Source organism: Euprymna scolopes, chromosome 26 (assembly GCF_053919585.1).
Source record: "Euprymna scolopes isolate OS-2025 chromosome 26, ASM5391958v1, whole genome shotgun sequence".
Taxonomy (NCBI): Eukaryota; Metazoa; Mollusca; class Cephalopoda; order Sepiida; family Sepiolidae; genus Euprymna; species Euprymna scolopes.
The window spans coordinates 49,586,961-49,610,767 of NC_136507.1; the positions used below are offsets into that span (position 1 = coordinate 49,586,961).

Here is a 23,807-nt window from a genome sequence, read left to right on the forward strand (position 1 = left end):
ATGAACTTTATATTTCAGCAAATGATAAAAATCATAGACATTATATCTGAACCACAAATTGTAGTCATTACATGCAACAAGGAAAATGTTCATTGGAGAAAGATGGGAAGATGGTTCAATCTTTTTCACTGAGTTTATTTTTATTTTTTTAAAACTAACATTTGGGGGAATGTAACTGAAACCATTAAAATTAAAAAAATAATGCTATATTTAATGCTTATACCTGTTCTGGGATCATCATTTTACTAATATATAAGTTTGAAGTCTGATGAATGAAACTTGGATTAACGTATACACTTATTTCATTTACCGAGAAAATTTTTCTAGGTTTGATACTTTTCTAGTAGTTTGACCAACAAGATTGATATTTTCGTCTTGCACCCAAATACTTTTGACATTAGCAGAGGTCATTAGGAATTAAAGAAATATGGCACCGTATGTTTTCTTTTAAGCTGTAGTTTTTATTCGTTAGATGGTAACATTTAACGCTACAAAGACAAACTTCTTTTCCTTTAACAATTATAGAAATAGATTTCTAATTGCTAAAAGCACCATCCCTACCATTATTAAAACTCGTCAACCACAGTCACACATGTAACATGAATTGGAAGAAATACATAGAGGATATTGTCAAGGATGCTACAAAGATAAATTCCCTCTACAATGCTTGAAAACTTCTCACACTTGCCAGCATCTAAAAGCCATACAAAGCCACCATTCATCTATGCATAGAATATTGTTCTCCCATTTCGGCTGGAGCACTAATCATTAGTCTTTCCCTCTTAGACAGGATCCAAAAAAGAACCTCTAATAGGTCTAGCACTATCCACCAAGTTCTAGGCTCTGTTTCATTACTGTAATATTGCATTCCTGTTCTTGTTTTTAGAAGTACTTCAATAGAATGTGCTCCAACCAATTGCTGCATTGGTACCCCTTCAACATAAATACACCAGACGAGCCCAGCAATCAGTTAAATCTCATCACTATACTGTGAAGATCCCCAGATGCTAGAAAGCTTTTTACTCTAATAATAAATTTCCTCCAACTGCTAGCGTTTAGAATTCCCTCGCTGCTCCCTTGACTATAAAAATATGCAGAAATTTAAATGTAATGTGAGCAAATATTTTGCTACAAAACTCCTCACTTAAAATGCCCCTATAAATATGGCCCTTAATTCAACTCCCTACATCGCCGTGATATTGTGCCTTGTTCGAGGTGAGCTAAAGTAAAAAAAAAAAAATATAGGCTTCCTCAAGTAGCTATGCTGGTTTATGATGAAGAATATAATCATAACAATGTGTGCATAGAGACAAATTAGTGTTGCTAATGCATGCTATTACATTGGAATGAAAAGGATATTGGTTTATGAAAATACTCAACCATAACAACAAAAATTACAAATCCAAGATGTCCTCTCTATAAAGATGAGACAAACCATCCTAACTAAAAAAAAAAAAAAAAAAACTTTAATACTGATAGAAACATTCTGAAATAATACAATCCTACCTCCACTTTAGTTCTAATCCACTACCAACACAAATTATTCTTCCATAGATACCATCTCATTTCAAAATTAGAATACTCATCCCACCGAAAATGGAAAAAAATGCTACATTTTTCATACAAATCATTCAAGTATAGCACTGAGAAAAAAAAACATGGCAACATTTTTATATCACAATAAAATCTACTTGCATTCAAGCAACAAACTATTTACACAAGTTTCTTCTCAAATATTGTTTGGGTACATTTATTATCAGGCATAATTAAAAATAACATTAAAATATATTGAAAATAACATTAAAATATATTGAAAATAACATTAAAATATATTGAAAATAACATTAAAATATATTGAAAATAACATTAAAATATATTGAAAATAACATTAAAATATATTGAAAATAACATTAAAATATATTGCCTGTACATAGATTGAATGCACAGTTTTTGGATGATGAGACTTTTTGTGTTTAATATGTCCTTCTTCCCCATTCTTCTCCCTCTTTCAAGCACTTCTCATCTAATTCACCTTTCATTGTCACCTATGTTTACAAAAGATAGTCAGGTAGACACAGATACACCTCAGCATTATATATATATATATATATATATATATATATATATATATATTATAGCTATTTTCCATTATATAAAAGAAAAATCATATTTCTGTTTGGCTGGTTAACATTCAGAAAATACAAGTTACACATCTTACATGTGCTGGATTCCTTGGACTACTGTTCTCATCTTGAGTGTCATTTTCATGTTTCAGTCGATGTAAAGTTAATGAGTTGTTAAACTCTGGAATGTTTCTACCGAACTCTGGAATTTGGATGCCTTTATTTACTTTACAGGAGTAGCATGCTCTCATTCTGTCATCCATGACTAAAGAGAGGTCCTAAGTAATTCGCAATTATATTTTTCGGTCACCGACATTAAGAATTGAACCTTTAAGCTTCAGGAGGAGGTTACTTTTACAACTGATTTTTTCAAGTACTCTAACCACTGGGCCACGGGTCCTTGCAAACGATTCTAGTATGAATTTTGGGAATCTTAAACCTATTTTATTTCTAATTGTAAATGTCACTATTTATTACTAATTATTACTATATATGACTATATTATTGTTTAGATATTACTGAATATTTTAATTAATGGTTCCTATATTGTGTTAAATTCTATACTAGGTCTACTTAGAAATTGATTGTTGCCCAGCACAAGTGCTGCTTCTTTGAGACTCTCCACCGTTCTTCTGTCTATAACTTTTTACTTCATCCCATAATGGTAGATGATTTCCTTTTTCTTCCAGATATGGTCAGCCATACCAGACTCTTCACGCATTATGACTTTTTGATGTTCTTCTAACCGTATGTCAGAGGTTACATCGAATGAAAAGCTATGAAAATTACATTCACAATGAGAACAGAAGTTTCCAAATAATACAACTAACCAATCTTTATATATAAAAAAAAAAAAAAAAAAAAAAATCAAGTTACATATTTTGATTCAGTATGATCACAAAATAGTTATGGTGAAAATGATATACTCTTCTATTCAAATTAGTGCAGAGGGCAGAGTGGGATATTCGAAAGAAAATTACTTTTATTCTTCCATTCACTGTTTGAAAAAAAAAACAACAAAAAAACACTGAAACTGGGTTGAATCTTTATCAGCTAATGGCCGATGACCATCTGTATTTTTCTTTTTATCAGTTGTCAAAATTTGTGCATGAATTAGAGAGACAGAAGAGATATGCAGGGATAAGTAAGAGAAAAAATAAAGGTGAACAAGCCGTGCGTGCGTGGTTTTCCTTTGGTGTTGCATGTGAGATGACACCACAAAAAATAGTAAAGAAATGATGAATGTGAGAAGTGTGAAGGGCCAACGTTGCCTTCACATTTTCGTCGTTTCATAAAAATCTAATGGATGGGGCAAAATTATGGGGTTAAAAGTGTCATTTTTTGCAATTTTGGGGCATTTGTGACCTCTTTTGAACTCCTGGGAATGCCGAATCCCAGTGAAAATGGACAAACGGTGTAGTTTCACGCTTTAAGACATGTATATTTGAATTCAGCACCATAGAAAACTATTATATATCAAGTTTTTAAGTAATATGAAAAAAAGAACTCCAGAAAGGCATGTTTTTTTAGCCCTAAAAGTCCCAGAGGGATACGAACAAGAATTTTGCCAGGGTCACCCATACTAAATTTATATTAAGAACAATGGCTTCCACATTTTGGCCAAACTTCAGGAAAATCTAAAGGATGGATCAAAAGCTATAGGACAAAAACTATCATTTTTGGCCATTTTGGGGATGCCGAATCCCAGTGTAAATGGATAACGGTGCAGTTTCAAGCCTTAATACATGTATATTTGAGTTGACCATCGTGAAAAACCACTATATAGTTAGACACATCAAGTTTTTGAGAAATATGAAAAAAGAGCCACAAAAAGGGGCATTTTTAGCACTGAAAGTCCCCGGGGACGCAAACCAGAATTTTGCCAGGGTCACCCATACTCGATTTTATATTAAGGACAATGGGCTCCATATTTTTGTCAAGTTTCAGAAAAATATAATGAATGGATCAAAAGTTATGGAGTAAAACGTGTCATTTTTGGCAATTTTGGGGCTTTTTCACCCTTTTGAGACTCTGGGAATGCAACGGGAATTTTCTCAAAAAAAAAAAAAAAAAAAAAAAAAAAAAAAAAAAAAAAAAAAATTTCTTACTTTGCATATCTATTTAACGAAATACAATTTGTGGCAAAATTTCAGGAAAAACTAATGGACGGTTCTCTTGCAATCGTCCGGACTAACGGACGCCACTGAAAACACAGGTCCCTCTCCGATACACTGAGGGTCCAAAAAGAGAGTATAAATGACCAAGGAAGAAAAAAGAGACGAGGGTGAAAGAGAGACAGACGAGAGACGGGGGAGTGAAAGAGAGACAGACGAGAGACGGGGGGGTGAAAGAGAGACAGACGAGAGACGGGGGGGGTGAAAGAGAGACAGACGAGAGACGGGGGGGTGAAAGAGAGACAGACGAGAGACGGGGGGTTGAAAGAGAGACAGACGAGAGACGGGGGGGGGTGAAAGAGAGACAGACGAGAGACGGGGGGGTGAAAGAGAGACAGACGAGAGACGGGGGGGGTGAAAGAGAGACAGACGAGAGACGGGGGGGGTGAAAGAGAGACAGACGAGAGACGGGGGGGGTGAAAGAGAGACAGACGAGAGACGGGGGGGGGGTGAAAGAGAGACAGACGAGAGACGGGGGGGTGAAAGAGAGACAGACGAGAGACGGGGGGGGGTGAAAGAGAGACAGACGAGAGACGGGGGGGTGAAAGAGAGACAGACGAGAGACGGGGGGGGGTGAAAGAGAGACAGACGAGAGACGGGGGGGGTAAAAGAGAGACAGACGAGAGACGGGGGGGGTGAAAGAGAGACAGACGAGACGGGGGGGTGAAAGAGAGACAGACGAGACGGGGGGGTGAAAGAGAGACAGACGAGAGACGGGGGGGGTGAAAGAGAGACAGACGAGAGACGGGGAGGGGTGAAAGAGAGACAGACGAGAGACGGGGGGGGTGAAAGAGAGACAGACGAGAGACGGGGGGGGGGTGAAAGAGAGACAGACGAGAGACGGGGGGGGTGAAAGAGAGACAGACGAGAGACGGGGGGGGGGGTGAAAGAGAGACAGACGAGAGACACGGGGGTGAAAGAGAGACAGACGAGAGACGCGGGGGTGAAAGAGAGACAGACGAGAGACGCGGGGGTGAAAGAGAGACAGACGAGAGACGGGGGGGTGAAAGAGAGACGGGGGGGTGAAAGAGAGACGGGGGGGTGAAAGAGAGACAGAAGAGACGGGGGGGGGGTGAAAGAGAGACAGAAGAGAGACGGGGGGGTGAAAGAGAGACAGAAGAGAGACGGGGGGGTGAAAGAGAGACAGAAGAGAGACGGGGGGGTGAAAGAGAGACAGAAGAGAGACGGGGGGGTGAAAGAGAGACAGACGAGAGACGGGGGGGGGTGAAAGAGAGACAGAAGAGACGGGGGGGGGTGAAAGAGAGACAGAAGAGAGACGGGGGGGTGAAAGAGAGACAGAAGAGAGACGGGGGGTGAAAGAGAGACAGAAGAGAGACGGGGGGGGGGTGAAAGAGAGAAAGAAGAGAGACGGGGGGGGTGAAAGAGAGACAGAAGAGAGACGGGGGGGGGGTGAAAGAGAGACAGAAGAGAGACGCGGGGGTGAAAGAGAGACAGACGAGAGACGCGGGGGTGAAAGAGAGACAGACGAGAGACGGGGGGGTGAAAGAGAGACAGACGAGAGACGGGGGGTGAAAGAGAGACAGACGAGAGACGGGGGGTGAAAGGGAGACAGACGAGAGACGAGGGTAAAAGAGACAAGAGACGAGGGTAAAAGAGAGAAGAGACGAGGGTAAAAGAGAGAAGAGACGAGGGTAAAAGAGAGAAGATATGAGGGAGGACAAGATAAAAAAAATTGGGGGAGGAGTGGGTGTTAAAAATATGCATGAACGTATGTTGATTTTGAAAGTGAGAGACTTTTTTGAACTTTTCTTTTTATTATTAATGTTTTTGGACAATGGTGGGTACTTAGCTAGTTTATTATTACAAATCAAACATGCTATTCAAAACATATATTGCAACAATTCTTTTGGTAAAGGCTACTACTGTGGACAAAACTACTTTGTAATGTAACATCAACATTTGGACAATTTATTATTCAGTATCCATCGAAGACGATAATATTAATCCAGTCGATTGATAACTTCAGAAATTTGTATTATTTGGATTCATCGGACTACTGTTCTCATCTTGAGTGTGATTTTCAAAACACTTCGGCCGATGTAATCTCCAATCTTCTTCAGGTGTATCTTGTTGAAGTCGGGAATTTGAATGGAATTTCGAGTGGAATCCTTTTACTTCACGGGGTAGCATGCTCTTGTTCCATCAGCCATGACTGGATAGAGGTCATAATTTGCAATTGTATTAGAGCCTCTGTCCAGTCATGGCTGACAGAACAAGAGTATGCTACCCCCGTGAAGTAAATAAAGGGCTTCATTCAAAATTCCATCTAAATTTCCGAGTTCGACAGAAACATTCCAGAGTTTGACAAGATACACCTGAAAAAAAGATTGGAGGTTACATCGACCAAAACGTGAAAATCACACTCAAGATGAGAACAGTAGTCCGATGAATTCAAATAATATGAATAATCAATCCTCATTTCAAAAATTCAGAAACGTCAATTTCAGAAATGTTTCAGAGAAAAACATTTTTGTTTAGGAATTCAAGCATATACTCGGCTAAAAATGATTTCTTCACATTGAACAAATAAAAAATAATCGTATGTAAATATAAAACCATGTAAATTATAAGTGTCATATTTTTAATACTTCGAGCAGTCCTCTGTTCTTTATTAAAGAATGTATTAATAAAAATTGAATATGAAATCCTTATGAAAAATGGACATTTTCAACTTTGTGAAATGCTCATTCTTCATCTTTATGTACAAGTCGATCGGTGCAAAATCTCTCCATTGAATCGCAAAGAAAACTTGTATGAAGTAGCATTGTGTTTTTGTATTGTGCCTACAAAAATGTTGTTCTTTAAATGGTTTTGTGTTTTAAAAATTTATATAATCAATGGTATGATTTTAAATAAACACCATTTGGAAACAGCTGTAAACTATAATACTTTATTTAGAACTTGATTTAAAAAAAAAAAAAAAAAAGATGATTTAAATTGTTTATATACACACACAAAGATCTAGCTACGGAAATGATATACAAACATGTGCACAACGAGATACTAGCTACCTACTAAATATATTTAATTTTTCATACACATAGCTATACTAACTACCTACAAAACACAACCATTGGTGGGAGTGGGTTGGGGTCTGATTGGGCCAGCATGACCCAGAGAACCCTGGGGAGGAATTACAAAACTTACTGGTTTGGATGAGAGTAAATTCCTCAGCAATCCTAGTGTCTTGATCAGGACGTTGGGGTCAGGGTCAGACAGTAGCCGGAATAACTGTTCGGTCTGCAGAGATTCCAGGATTTGGTGTTTCATCTTTTCACCAACTTGGAACGTCATATTCTGAAGGCGGAAGAAAAAAAGACACAATAGTAGTGTCGGCTAAAGAAGTGAGGGTGGGCGGGGGAGAAGTTACAAAAAAAAAAAAAAAAAAAATCAATATTTAAAATTTTTTTTTTTTAAATATATAGCGAGAGGTGGGACAAATGGTCAAAGGAAAGAAGAGAAAGAAAAGGAAAGTGTCAATTTTCCCTTTCTCTCTACATCTCCTTTTCCCCTTTAAGAGCTATGAAGAATGACCAGCCCTCCCCCCACTTCAGGAAAGTGGAAGAAACTCACCATCAGTCCCCAGACACCATTCAGTCGGAGCAAAGAGTCATCACTGTTAGTCAAGTTGACGAGGATGTTGAGGCCACCCGTTTCCAGAATAGGCTACAAAATCCAAACGGAGACAATGTTATGATGACAGATTATTTATAGAATGCCATCTACATCGGGGATTTTTTTGTTTATCTTATTAGTTACAGATAGAAAATATTATCATCTTATTAGTTACAGATAGAAAATAGGCTTAGTTATTAAAAAGAAAAATTAATAACAAAAAATAAACTACACCAAGATCAAGCACACTGTGGAAACACCAGTAAAAAGAAAAATTCTTATTACTTTTAGACAAAAACAGATGAATGCAATTTTGTCAAATTTTTATAGATACCACATGTGGTTCAACCATAGGGAAAATATTTATGAACTATGGAAACATCTACCTCATCTAGGTATCAGCTTAGTAGCTAGCAGAGGGATGTGAGTAGCCAACGGCAAGCAAAAAGATGAAATTGAGATGAATTTCTCAACCCAGGGATCATGGTTCCCTAGTGTGTGTGGAGAGAGCAGCACACAAAAAAAAAAAAAACAACTTAAGAAAAAGACATTGAGTGCACATGTTGGAAGGAGGCAGGAAATCATTCTTTTATTAAAAAATTATCTAACTCCCCTAACCCTGTCATTAATCTTTTAAAATCTTAACCTTTATGGTAAAATCAACATTTTCTGTTTTCAGAGAGGACTGTAATAGGAAGAAAAAGGAAAGTAAGGCAAGCCAAGAGGAGGAAAGGAAGAGGAAAAAAAGACAAAGACAAAGCAAGATAGTGAAAAAAAAAAAAAATCCAGACAAATAGTGATTTAAAAAAAAAAAAAAAAAAAGGAAATGAGGCTCTGATGGTTTGGTAGAAATCAGCCATCTCTTATAAAAAAAAAAAAAATTGATTTATGAGGAAAAACATTTTTTTCTGGATTAAAATTTGCTAAAAACATGGAACTCACATCCCTGCTAGCAGTCAAAAAAAGACAACTGACACAACCTTGAAAAGAAAAATTCTAACATAAAATAATGGAACTGATATATTGATTCGCTTTGTTTTTAAATAGGTCAAAGGAACAAAAAGCAACCCTAGTTACAAGTAATTCAATCATGCTGTTAGTCAATACAGTAACATGATCCTTGTCTTATTTTTTTTTTTTTTTATGTGTGTGTATGTGTGGATTACAAAACAAAATTGAATTCTGCTAGAACACAATTCACATTGATCCATGTAATATCTCATTTAACCATAAGTTGCTCGAAAGTCAATGCAATGAATCAACCAGATTTTAAACTCCTTGTCATTGTTAAATGTCAATAAAAGTTAGGACACAGACACATCCAAATCAAATAAAAAATAATAAATTTGAACTGCTGAGCTATCTGTATGCTCACAATTAAGCACTGCAATTTAGTAGGGATAATCTCCCTGTAAAGAAGTGGCAATCACCATAAGTAAGCTACACAGAAACATTTGAAGTTTACCCCCCCAAAAAAAAATATTTATAAGTAAATATAAAAACTAAAAGACAAAAATATGAAATTTAAATCTCATAAGAGTACCTAAAAGAAGAAAAAACAAAAAGACCAGGATCATGTCACTGTATTGACTGACAGTATGATTGAACTTTGGTTGGATTTTGTGCTTTTAACCTATTTAAAAACATGGGGAGCTCAACCCTTAATAGAGGTTATGACAATTTATTGGTTGATGGAGAGAGAGAGAGAGAGAGAGAAAGTGGTGTGGATAATAAAATTAATGACTTTTGTTGGTTAGGTGTTGGTGAGGACACTGCTATTAAAAGGGATTAGAGGATGTAGATCTCTGCATGTAGCCTGATGATTTCCTTTAAGGGAATGAAACATTGCCATAAGTATATTTTTTATACTACTATAACTAATGCATTGAGCACTGTTGAAGTGAATACTGAAACAAATGTATATATAAGTTATAAAATATATATGGCGATTAAGCTACACTGAATATTAAGCCTGAAGAATCCTAGAGTGGATGAAACGCGGAATATTCAGTGTAGCTTAATCGCCATATATATTTTATAACTTATCAACTAGCTCTACCTACGTATTGAGCACTGTTGAAGTAAATACTTAAAGTTTATGCAAAAATTTATGCTTTCGTATATTAATTTTATGTGAGTAAATGAAGTAGTTATATATATATATATATATATATATATAAATAAATAAGAGAAACACATGCGAAGATATTGATCAAACTGCTTTGCATATAGTAAAAATCAAATCATAAATTAGCATGCCCCTCTCTAAAAAGGTGTGTGTGATTGGCCTAATGTATACTGTCATAGACTATGAAATCAGTAATGCTGAGTTCAAGTATTTGTGGATCTATTACGGTCATTTCTTTTTTATTAATGAGTCACCATTTATCAAGGCCAAAAGCTACTCAAGGATAAAAAATCAATGAGATGGATAGATTGTCAGTTGAATGCTGAGAATATTGAAATGAATGTAATTAACAAAATTTAATCTGCAGGAAAAGTCTCATAATAATGTGTACCACAAATTTAGGAAAAATAGGAAACTGCAATTTTCCTCAGTTATTCATAAATTAGCAACTTGTGTTCTTTTAATGATATATGAATCATTTATGATAGCTATTGTGTCTAAGTATTAAGTGACTTTAAAAAGATTAATATGGCATAAAACACACAACTGAAAACACCAGAAGGATTGTAACAGGAAAAGGTAAAAAGTAGCAGGGATACCTAGTGTTTTCCAGTTCAATTAACAATATAAATAATGGTTACTAATTTTTAGACTATTCTTATGAAATAATTGCCACTTTCAAAAAAATAGGAGGAGGTGGGGTGCTATACTTACATAGATTAAGCCTTTTGATCTTCATGAGAAACTAAGACAAGTGAAATTAATTCTCTAAACAGAATTTATCAATTTTATGTCCTCTTATGAAGATTAAAATCAAGATATGGTACAAAAACTTTTGTCTAAAAGCCTTATTCTAATTTGGATCGAATCCATTACATGATTTTAATTCTAGAAAATGTCTAACAGTAAAAGGGATCTCAAGAAATTAAAATTCAGTCAATCTTGCTTAATTAATGTTTAGGATTGAAGAATAAACCAGACAACCAAACCAGCTCAAGATCTAGGTCAAAGTACAGACAGACTAGAATCTCTCTCTCTCTTATGACCAATGTGCAGGAGCAAATAACAAAGAGGACAAAAATTGGTAAAAAATAGGTGTGGGAACAAGTGATTATTTTTCTTCTGATATCATCTGGATTTAAATCAGTGAATGACAATCACATTGACACACCAGTTCCCATAAGATCACCAAAGTAAAGCGTTATTGAGCCTAGTCAGTACTAAAATAGGTGCTGTATGTGCTCTCCACTTATCTTGGCATTGTTTCTAGTCATCCTGGACTTGTTGTCACTAGAATTAAGCAGTGTTGAATCAAGAGAGAAGTGATTAGAGATTCACAATTCAGCACGTGTCATCCACCACCTTCCCTCCAGGATGATCAGATAGTCCTTGTCATTCCGACGGACGAACATCAACTGAACTACGACCAAATGTATGCAACCCCATGACAAGTATAACAACACTGACACTATCATTAAATCAAGATTGAATAAATCCATAATCAGCTACCCAGAAGTGCATGATAGTTTTTGTTATATAGTTTCTCTTTTTAAATAACCATTATAAAAAAATTATTTTTTTAGTTTTACAAATATTTTCATGGAATGTGCTCCAATGAACTTACTGCACTTGTGCACCCTCAAAATAAATACCCCTAATCCACCCAACTAGCAAAATCCAATTAATTCACTGTAGAGATCCCTATATGCCAGAAAGAGTCGCTCCTTGAAATGCTTACTTTGATGCAATCCTTGATTTCCGTTATACCAACATACAAAAACTTAAATGAAACATTTTGCTACCAAACTCACTACTCAGATTGATTCTATAAATCTGGCCTCTATCACAATAGGCATTATCACAATGGCTTCTATCACAATGTCATTGGGATTATGCGTATTTACACAAACATGGATACACTTACACACACACACATATATACCCTTTTCCACAAATTTAAGAGATAAGGCAAATTACTGGCCAACACCAGATAGGTAAAGCTAAGGAAAATAATAGACTTCCAAAAATAATTTTTTTAAAAAAGGTGGATACCAAGACCAGTTATTAAAATTGGAACATTTCATCTAATACTCTGAGTTATTTCAGTTGGTTATACATTTTTTACAGAGTGAAACAATAAAATTGTTGCCCTAGAAAAGACAGGATTCCATTTCTGTTTGATGAAAACAGATTTTCATTTTTTTTTTTTTTTTTGCTGCAGACCATCTACTAGTTGGCCCATGGTGTACAAATCCCAGGAGCGATAGGAGCCTTCTATCATGTCTGAAAATGACACAATGTTCAATGAGTAAGATTGGAGCTGTGCCGCTGTACAATATACTCTCTACCGATCTAAGTTATGACAACAGAACCATTGGCAGCACCCTCAAAATGCATCGCTGTATTGCCACAAATAACAAGGACATGCCCAGGGTGATGAAAATGTTTCCGGCCACAGTTATGGTCTTTGGTGTGGTTTCAAGTGACAGCCACAGGATACCATCACACATCTTTGAAGTCGGCTTGAAAGTCAACACCAAAGTGTACCTGGATGTGCTGAAGAGTGTGGTGATCCCCTGGTGCAATCAGGTGGCCGCTGGCAGACCTTGGGTGTAGCAGCAGGCTCACAAGTCTAAAGAGACTGAGGCTTTGTACTCTTCTCTCACTGCCCCTCCCCCAACCTCCTTCTCTGACCTGAACCTGCAGGAATATTTCGTTTGGTCATATGTCAAGATCACCAATATGACTTCCCACAACACCAAAGACAGCTTGATCACCGCCATCCACCGAGTATTTGCCGAGCTCCCACTGGTGCTTGTATAAAAAGCATGCTTCAAGTTCCAGACCTATATCGAGGTGGTGACTGAGGCTGGAGGTGGTTACATTGAATAGATGTCAGCTCTATTACATAATCAAGTTACCTGAATTAATTTTTTCAATAAAAGTTTTAAAATAAAGCTGCAGCATTGTTTTCTTTAGGGTGACACTTATCGTTCCACCCTGTAATGCTAATCATGTATATTGTACTGGATTAAGGACAAAGAAACACTGAGACTATTATGTATATTATTATTTTTCAAAATGCCTTTTTTAAAAAGTCTTCCTAAGTGGATAAATTTTTTTTATTTTTTTTTGAAAAAAATAAGGGGTGGGAGGTCAAATATGAATTGGAATCAAATATTAATTTGGTAGGAAGAAAGCTATTGATCAAATTTTTGACAAATTTTGTGACTTTATTATATAGATGAAAAGTAATTTTTTTAAAAATTAATTTTGTAAAATATTCACAAAGCAGCATGTTCTAAGTCCATGAGCTAATGACAAACTAGAAGAACACACATGACTATAATTCAGTATGAAAAAGATTGCAACAGATGATGAAAAAGAACTATGAGACAAAATTGAATCGGCAGCCAGAACATGAGAAAGGAATAAAGCTTACATATGCGAGAAGTCTAAAAAGGTTTCTTTCCTTCCTATTACCAACAGAGTTGTTGCCTATTAAAACAGTGCATCCACTTAACAGTGATATCAACAAGAAGTAGATAATAAAGTAAAATCCTTGTTTTTTTTTTTATTTTATAAAAGCTGAGCAGCAATATTTAACATATTCAATTTATTGAAGCTCTATAAATAATAAAAACAAGTGGGTGTATGTGTGTATTCAAAACAGATCGGTGAAAGACACTTAATTTTCATTTGAAAATATTTATCATCAAGCAAATCATGTTTTTTTTTAAATTGCTGATAAATATATTTAGTGCAATATGCCTACAACATGATTCCAGTAGGAAACCCAGGTTGCTCATGATCACCAACCTGTGTTTGTTACTGCAAGCAATTGAAAAATAACCTAAGTAAAATAATATTGGTCTACAAGCTCAAATAGATACTCTAAAATCAAAAATAATTGTCTTGGTAAAAACTGTAGTATATCATCAAATATAGTAAATCTACTTCAGACGAGTTCAACAATTAAAAAAGAAAAAAAAGATCAGTATCTGCTACAGCTTCTATTCCAAATCAAGATTGCCAACTAACTATTTATATCAACTCAGAAATTAAATGTACAACTCTTATACAAAAAGGTATCTGCCAACCCACTTTTTCTGTGACTTTGGTAAACACAAGCCTCATTTGGCCAGTCAAATTAATCAAGTTGGACCCCCTGTCAACAGTATAATAACCCAGATAACAATTGTACTCCCAAGTGTTGTTCTCTTCAAGATGCCAATAATACAAAAACTGATGGAATATAGAATAGAGCTCAGCCAATATTGAATTAGAGAGGTATTATGAGGACTTTGACACTATTACCTATCTCATCCAAGTTATTCCCGGGAACTCAGATGAACAGATTCAAATTAGAGTCCTCAAAATTAGTGTGCAACTAGAAGTTCAATTTACAAACCAAACACCTCATCTTTCCACTTCTTATAATTCAAAAACTTATCTAAATGAAGCTAAACAGTTTAATTGGGACAACAAATGTTCGAATTTTCAGAAAGAGTTCTCTCCAAAAGTACAGATCTATTAGAAAACCCTAAAAGCTGAGCTCCAAATATGCAGAGCTGCTAGAGAAATCGGTCTGCGAATACAAAACGGAAAGTTATGCACTCGTTCCTCTGGTTACCTCCGATAATTATCTCCAAGGATTCCAAATTTCCATGGCTGAACTTAAAAAAAAAAAAAAGAAAAAAATCGGACGAAAAAGAATCAAAATCTTCTAAAGATCCCTGAAGAAACTAAAGCCCAAATCACAAACTCAAAATTATTTTCACAAACGTTTCCTCTATCTGCTTCAAATTGGATAAATTCCAATCCATTATTGTAGACAAGAAAGCAAACCTGATAGTGATTACTGAAACCTGGTTATCTTCAGAAGTAAAAAAAAAAAAATTAAAAAAAAAAAAAAAAAACCTGCAAGGTTTCACTTCATTTTGCTGTGACAGATCCTAAAGAAAAAGTGGAGGAGTTATGATGTATACAAGATCTTCGTTCAAACAATCTCAACTTTAACTCCCTCCTAATGTTCACGATTGATTTGATACTGTTCTTTGCAATATAAAAATGGACAGAAAATATTCCTGTACTTTCTGTACATCACAGTCCCAATTTATACAGATGATGATGACAAAAGCCTCACTAATGCTATGAAAGTTGTCTCCAAATGCAAAAGTGACTGTCTCATACTGGGAGACTTTAATGCACCGACTATAGATTGGCAGTCAAATCTATGTACTTCCAATGACATGTTTGATAATTCCCTTTTGGACACAATGGAAGAATATTTTCTGTACCAGCATGTAACAAAATCTACAAGAATCAGATTTAAACGAAGGTCGGTCGTGCTTGACCATGTGTCCATTTGTTATCCTAGTTCCTTTCTCCTCAACAAATTTTGCCTCCACTTGGCAAAAGTCATCATGCAATTCTAAGTTTTTACATGCACACTCCATTTGCACCACCTCGTTTCAAATAAGCCAAGAAAAAAATTTGCTATGTATCATGATTTAATTAAAACGACTTCCGATGAGTTAGATTAGCATCGCCTCACTGAGTATCAAACTCGTGAAACAATGTAGGCAAGAATAAAGAAATTTTTGTTGCACCTTACAGATATGCAAGTACCTCCGAAAGCACCAAAACACGAGAAGTATAAACCATGGATTACTAGGAAGATTTTTAGTGAATGCAAATTAAGAAACACTACATGGGGGCATTATAAAGAGACCATGTCTAAGGCGGCTTAAGAGATCTACAGAAAACAACAAAATCCTGTTGAAAATATCTCCAGCATGAGTCGACAAAATTTTGCTTTTGATGTTTATCATAAGCCAAAGTGTTTTATGCTCATATGGAAAAAAAATTGAACAACCAAATCATAGCTCTATAAGTAATTCCAAAGGAGAAAAAATTGAGCACTCAAATCTATTGATTTGAATGCATTTCTCTTTGCTGATATTTTTGCAAATATATTCAAAATTGATGACAGCAGAGAACCTGCAACACTCAATGCGGTCAATCACCATTACTCAGGATGAGGTCAAGAAGACATTTTTATCATTTGACGTGAATAAGAGAAAAGATCCAGATAGATTACATCCAGCAATTTTACAGGCTGTTGCATCTGAAGTAGCTGAACCTTTAGTAGTCCTTCTCAACCTTTTATTGAGTACTGAAGTTGTTCCTGCTGATTGACAGGTGGCTACAATCTGCCTTTTCTTTAAAATAATAAAAAAAAAAAAAAAAGATATGACAATGAATTGCAGACCAGTGAGCCTCACCTCTATCATTTCAAAATCAATGGAAACTTTACTCAACCAATCATGGCTCATCTTACATCTACTACTACCATCTCTCCATCTCATTCAGAAACGTTTATGTCTTACAAATTTACTTGTGATGGAAAAATGAGTTACGAATATAATGGACGATGGAGATACAACTGGCATTGTCTTTTTGGACTTTGTGAAAGCCTTTGACTATTAATCGCTACTTTCACAAACTGAACACCTATGGTTTTCATGAAGTTATAAAATAGATTAGCAAAGATACTCGTGCTTCGCACGAGACTTTACTGTATGCTCAACCACCCATGCATAGAGCAAAGTCTCAACCTTAACCTTTGACCTTGAAAATGGTATGCACCATCTCTAGGTCAGAGACCATTATCATGTCAGGTTTGGTCATGATTGCTCCAGTGGCGTGAGCTGTAGGAGGGTATATATATATATATATATATATATATATATATATATATATATGAACAAATGATTAATAAAACATGTTAAAAAACATCTTGAAAAAGAGTTAAAAACATATTTAATTTTAAAAAGGAAGCACAAGATAAGTGGATATATATATATAAACAAACAAACAAACACAGGCTATGACCTTGACCTTTGATCTTTACCGTGGAAAATTGTGTGCATTATCTCTAAGTGGAAGACCATCATCATGCCAGGTTTGGTCATGATCGATCCAGTAATGGGGGCTGTAGGAGAGTTGTGTACACAAATACACACGGACGCTACTAGTTTTTATATACAAGATCTTAGTGATCAGGCATACAAATAAATGGTAGTGGTGTTCCTCAATGTTCCATGCTGGGTCCTATTCTCTTCCTACTCTATATCAACAACATACTAGAAATAATTGGTGGAAATGTGCACCTCTTTGCAGACATTGTCAGATTAGTAGTTTGTAAAAGCAAAATTGGCAATCTCAAGCCAAGTCTTCAATGTGCCTGGAACTTCTCCCTCTTTATGTCTCCCTTGTCAAACCACTGTTAGAGTATGGTACCCTCATATCTAACACATGATATAGTCAGCATCTAGAGAGAGTTCAACTACTAGCTACTTGAATGGTGCAGGATTTATCGGATCTGCCCTATGATAGCCGTCTCCAAAAAAACTTAACCTTTTCTCTCTTGAGCGCTAATGATTACACAATGATTTGATTTTGGTTTACAATCTCCTCAATGGATATTATGATACACCTAAAAACCTTTTATTCACTCTTGCACCAGAAAGAGAACTGCGCAAACACTATGTAAAACTTTTTCACTGCAGGTTTTTATTTAATCAAAAAAGTTGTTTATGGTCAAAATTTACTGTAATATTCATTTTACCAAGGATCAAATTAGTGTTTAGAAAAAAAGAAACTCTCACTATGGTATTGGTCCGATTATAATGAGGAAATGAATTGATCCTCTAACTGATACAGACGACTAAGACGTGGACATTAGCATTCAGAGGGTTGATGGTATCACATACACAATGTGCAACTGATATTTGCAGAATGTGTTTAAACACCCCATCGGTAGCCACCAATGGGAAAGATGACGAAAACCAGAAGAGAAGACAAAACAGAAGAAAATCACGGAAACAGTCTTGAGGTAAGTGAGATGTTTTTCTCAGTCAGTGAAGGAGAAATTCTTCAAGACTGGGGCAATTTTTATTTTTGTCCCAATCCAGACTACCTATTATTGAGAAGCTGGATTTTCTCTACATTAAAGACAAACATGTCTAACTCTGCTCTCGTGGGAATACAAATAAAAAGGAACAAAAAACTGATAAGAAACCATAATTTCCAATTGAAAACAAGATTTCGAAATATTCACATTTTAATCATAACTATTAACACCTAACTTAAATCTTATATTTTTTTGTATCGTCAAAGATTTAAAATATAATTTCTTTACTACATATAATGGTCCAAGCAAATTTTAACATTTTCGTATCCCACTTCTAGTTATGCTAAGGAAACATGATAAAGCAAAACAGCTGTTGTCTGTGAATAAACTAAATAAATTTGTTTCTTATCTCCGTGATCTTCATAAAGAGAAGGTCTTTCCATTGAGTCTCATTTTTCTGCTGACGTCACAGTGGTTGGTGCTAATTGTCGCATAAGACTTTAAAATATCTTAAATTAACGATTTCTAGGAGTTTAATAGAGGTTCTCTAATGTTTCTTCTTACTGATTCTCGCAATCAGGATTGCACAAAAAGATGGAGACTTATCTGGAGCACTTTAAATTCTGTTAAATAATTTTTATGGTAAAAAAAAAAAATGATAATATTACTAAGAATTTAGTGAAAGAAAATTTAAAATATTCAACTAAACTATCAAAGAGAATGTTTTTCTAAGTTAGGTTTTTTTAAATTTATTTCTGTACTAGTAACTTTGTATTGAAATTACGTTTTTTGAATTTCAATTTGTTCTATTTTTTTTATTTTTGTCAGTTTTCATTTTAATATAAGTTATTTATCTTTTATTTTTTATTTAAAAGTAACATTTATTGCTTTGTCATTTTAAAGTAACTTATTTTGTTTGTTTGTTTTTTTATCTTAAACTAACTTATTTAACACTTGATTTCATTTTTAAAAGTTATATTGGAAAGATTAGCTTTCCAAATGGCTGCCAAATTTTATTGACTAATTTTGCCAGATTTACCGAACAGTGTTAAGGCAAATTGCTTGTTTTATTTTTTTATTTTGCTTGTATTTTCTTTTTTTCATTTATTTTATTTTTTTGTATATTTTGCTTTAATTTTTATTTGGCAAATATTTAACAAATAAAAGCAAACTCTTTATTAAAGAAGTTGCCACTGACTTAGGGTTATTGGAAGGATTAAGGGAGTGTACATTTTCTTTTTTGTAGGAAATAAAATCAAACCGTTTTTCTTAAAATGAAACTTAATATATACTTCAAATAAAACTTTATGATAATGATGTATCCAATAAAGAATATTGCTGAAGAAAGCCACAAAAACCAGAAAACATATTTTCAAAATAATAAAAATATAAAATTTGTAAAAACCAGTTAGTAAATTTATACAGTGGATTAATTACTCTGTCTTGTAAATCAGAAAAAAAAAAAAAAACTAGTTGATAAAATTTAGCAGCTATATTGGGAGTTAACCACGTCAATATAAACTTTTACACTAATTTATCATTTGTTTTCATTTTTTTTTTTTTTGTAATAATTCATCATAGGTTTTGAATTTGTTTATTTAATCAGTGTTTGTTTGTTCCTTTAATTCATAATTGCAGTATTTGATTGTATTCTGCTTAAACGTGTTAAAATCATATTGTAACCAACAATATTTTCTGTACAACAAATAGGTTGATATTTTAACTTAAAAAAATAATAATCCTCATTAACTGTGCATATTTTTATTTTAATAACTTCTATAAAGATTTTTTTTTTCCGATTGTCCATAATCAAAAATTAATTTTACTCTTTAAAATTCATGAAGTATTATATTTATTTACTAAATATAGCAGCACCACATAGCATAACTATTCATTTTGAATTAATTTATTTTTATAAATTAATACTACATAAAATTTAGTTTCAGTATAAATTGTTTTTTTTCTTTCTTTTTTAAATGCAATTTGTTAAGTTTTAGAAAATTAAAAAAAAATAATAAAAAGGAAGACAGTGAAATCTTAACTGAAGGAGGGAAAATGATTTTTTCACAGATAAAAATATCTTGGGCAAATTATAAACAAAAATGGTAGAAGATTAGACCAGATTGAGTTAATACAATAAAAAATGTGGCAGTTTTGGAAAATGTATTGTCATTACAAAGTTCTCTTGGCTTAGCAAATTATAATGTGTTCATACCAAACATGCACAATTTGTTAGTTTCTCTTAATGAGTTATTAAAAAAGGAAAAGATTGGGTCTGCATAATGGAATGCCAGTAGGAATTTGCAAAAAAAAAAAAAAAAATATATATATATATTTTTACATCAGAATTATTTTTGATGCACAAAATCCTAATCTCCAAATTATTGTTGCTATTGATGCTAATATTGCATAGGAGTCTGCATATTACATAAAATGAAGATGAATTGCTACAACCTATCACCCACTCATCTCGTACATTACTACCTGCAAAAAAAAAAAGTTACAAATCGAGAAGTATTTGGTATTATTTTTGCAGTCACCAAATTCCATCATTTTGTTCATGAAAACATTTTGTGTTGCAAACAGACTATAATCCACTGCTAAAGATTTATGGGTCAAAAACTGATGCAAACAAATTGCAGGGATGATCGACCATTTTCCTCAATTACAATGAAGTATCTCCAATCATCAAAAATTAATCATGCTGACAGATTATCTAGACATCCCTAAATAAGCTGAACCCATTGAACACACAGTGATTATCTCTCTACAAACTGAGGTAAAAGTAAAAAATACATTGTAATACTATTAGAGAGCTTTTTGTAATACTCAAAGAAATAAAAAAAAATTTTAAAAAGATTACAGAAAATTGTTTTTAAAAAAACAAAGGAAAAACATTGACAAATCTGAGAAGTATACTGAATCTGTAATATAGTAATTTAACATAAGTTTTGAATTTGTTTCAAAATAAGATTTTAATTAAAACTCTTGTTTCTACCCATCCTCAAAACAGATTTTCTCTTGATAATATATATAATGCTTGACCAAGCTCCATCAAGGAATTTTGTCTATCAAATTATAAAAAAAAACAAACAGAAACATCCAAACTGCTAACATCAATATTGTTCTCTGAAGAGAACTATCAAATTATTGAGTTCTAGTAATGTATGCAATATTGAACTATTAACCTAATGTTTGTATCAATTTAAAGGAATACATATATATATATTTTAGGTACGGGCAAAAATGGGCGGGCAAAAATAGGAGGACCTAGTTTTGAAAGCTGATTTATCATAACTTTTTTGTAGATTTCCGACTACTTTTTGATTGTATTTGAAAGATTAGAGACTAAAGGTTCAGTTAATTTCCTAAAGGAAAAAAATATTTGTACATGTGAAAAAAAAAAAGTTATGAAAAATGTTTTCATGGCGAGCTAACCAATTCAGCTAAATTTAGAAGTTAAATAATTCATTGTAAAAATTCTTTAAAAAGATAAATATTAGTTTTCTGGGTCTATTTCAAAGATAATTAGTAAAGTCCTAAGATATTGAATTAAATAAAAAAAACACCTTTTTTGTGCAAAAAAAAACTTAATTAGCCCTCAAAAAGCAAGTAATTTAATGTTTGCCAAAAACGCAACAAACTAAAAAAATGTAAACACGATTGTAAGGAGGCCCAAAATTTCAGCCAATCGAAACGCTGTTTCAAAATGAAGTCATGATAGTAAAAGGAGGTAGGGGTGTCACATTTCTTCCCCCCACCCACATGCATCCATACATTCCTATTCTGAATGCTTGTATCAATTTTTAATTTAATTATTTTTTATGTTCCTGTTTTTAAATTAATTTTTTTTTTTTAATTATTGTTCGAGATTATATAAAAATTATGTTATGCCAAAAGTTTCACATTATTACGAGCAAGGAAATTATTAAAATCTTGCATATAAAAATTATGCGAAATCTGTCATTCAAAAAAAAAAAAAAAAAAAAAAAGTAAAAATATTTTTGCTATTATAATATTTTTTGTGTGGAAATATTAAATAATGCTTAATTCAATGGTAATATTAGTAGTTCGAGAAATTCATTTTTCTTCGAGTTATATCGAATTCATTAATACGGACTTCAGGGGCTTTTTTCGTAATGTTCCTATAAAAAATTTTTTTTTTTTATTGTTACAAATTACGATGCTTTATTTACATAAAAAAAGCAAAAATAAATTCTTGCGTTTTTTATTTACTACTGAAAATTATAACTTTAGTAAAGGTATTTATTGTTTAAACAAAATAATACATTTCCGCTCAAATTTAAATAAAAATAATTAGTTCCTTATATTCCGCAATCATTTGATAAATACTGAAAATTTCATTAAAATTGGTTAATTTCCTGATTTTTGGTGAATTTTTAAATAAAGGGAGGGATCAAAATGTTTATACATTTTGAGCATCGGCATTCATTTTGCCCGTACCTAATATATTTAAGAGTATATTTGTTGATTTTTAGGACTTTTACTATTTTTTAATGTTTAAATATTTTCATAATGCCTTTCGAGCCTTTATTTAGCTCCCTTCAGATATTCTTTAGTTAAAAGCTTTTTAACTAAAACTGTTTTTTAGTGAAAGATTTATGGAATTCCCTTTTGGAGATTATTTTAGTTCGGCCAGCACGAGTGTATGTTTTTGAAAGATATGTGAATATGAGACTGGGTGTCTCCAATAGGATTGGTTAGAGGTTCATTCAATGGGATCAGTGTTAAGTCCATTTGGTGAGATCAATATAAGGGGTGGATGGAAGGTGTTTATTTTTATGATTTTTTTCCTTTTTGATGTGTGCATGTATCTATGTATGTAAGGGTGAGTGGTTGTCCACTATGTGTGTGTATGGGTTAAAATCTGATTTCTTTTTTCACATGTGCGCATCTTTGTGTGCCTGTGCATGTAAGAGGGAAAGAGAGAAAGAGTGTGTGTGTGCTTGAGTGTTTTGGTTTGCTTGATTTGATTTGTGTGTGTGGGTGCATGTATGTGGGTGTACCATGCTGTGTTGGCTTATGTGTTCCTATTTAATGGTTGTGTGATTCCAACAAGAAAAAAAATGTATATTTTATTTATTTATTAATATATATATATATATATATATATATATATATACAGCCTTTGAGACTTTACAAGACTGGTCGCCACAGTCGATTGAAAATTTCTTGGGGCGACTAAAATCATAAATCACTGGCCCGCCAGTCGATAAAATTTCTTTAAATAAAGAAACAGGAAAAACTTACTTATTTTACGACCTTCAAATATGTGGTGACTTATGTCTCATCATTTGTGAAGTCTTTCATCTCTAGCTGTGAGACCGTTGGAGTATTGAAAAAAGTGGTCACGCTAAAGGTCAACAAGAGGTCAAATTTACACATTCGGCGTGTAGTCAAAATGTCGCCTTCATTTAGCTCTCTGATTTTGACATTCATTTGGAAAAAAAATTCGACTCTACAACTATATACACTTCATGCTTACAAAAGTAAAGATGAACATTTGAAATAGGAAAAAAGGCATCGTTCCGTCAAGCACGCACCGAAAATTAAATTATACAACAAGTAATCACATTTTTCTCAATTATATAAATTCAGATATTTTCATACTCTTTTTTGAAAAAAATCGATATCCAATTTTTAAAATAATATTCTAAATTTTAGAATGTTTCGAGGTGAATTCTTTGTTTTAATAGAAATAAAAGAGACCAATTTCTGTTCTATATCAAAGTTTTTTTTCCATAAATTACAAAGAAAAATTGACCATTTAAATTTTAAAAAGCTATTAAACCATGCTGATTTTCTAA

General features: G+C 33.5%; 1 protein-coding gene across 12 annotated transcripts in view; it reads right to left on the reverse strand.

Annotated features, from left to right (window-relative positions):
• Positions 1–23,807, reverse strand: part of LOC145248018 (armadillo repeat-containing protein 8-like) — a 214,175-nt gene that overhangs the window by 38,448 nt on the left and 151,920 nt on the right. For 8 of the 12 annotated variants that reach the window (XM_080109718.1, XM_080109723.1, XM_080109715.1 and 5 more), the window contains exons 14-15: positions 7,892–7,984; positions 7,466–7,615 (exon numbers count right to left, since the gene is read on the reverse strand). The exons of the other annotated variants lie outside the window; for them this stretch is intronic. In XM_080109718.1, the coding sequence (XP_079965844.1) occupies positions 7,466–7,615; positions 7,892–7,984 (243 nt within the window). The remainder of the gene's footprint in view (positions 1–7,465; positions 7,616–7,891; positions 7,985–23,807) is intronic. 12 annotated transcript variants of the gene reach the window in all.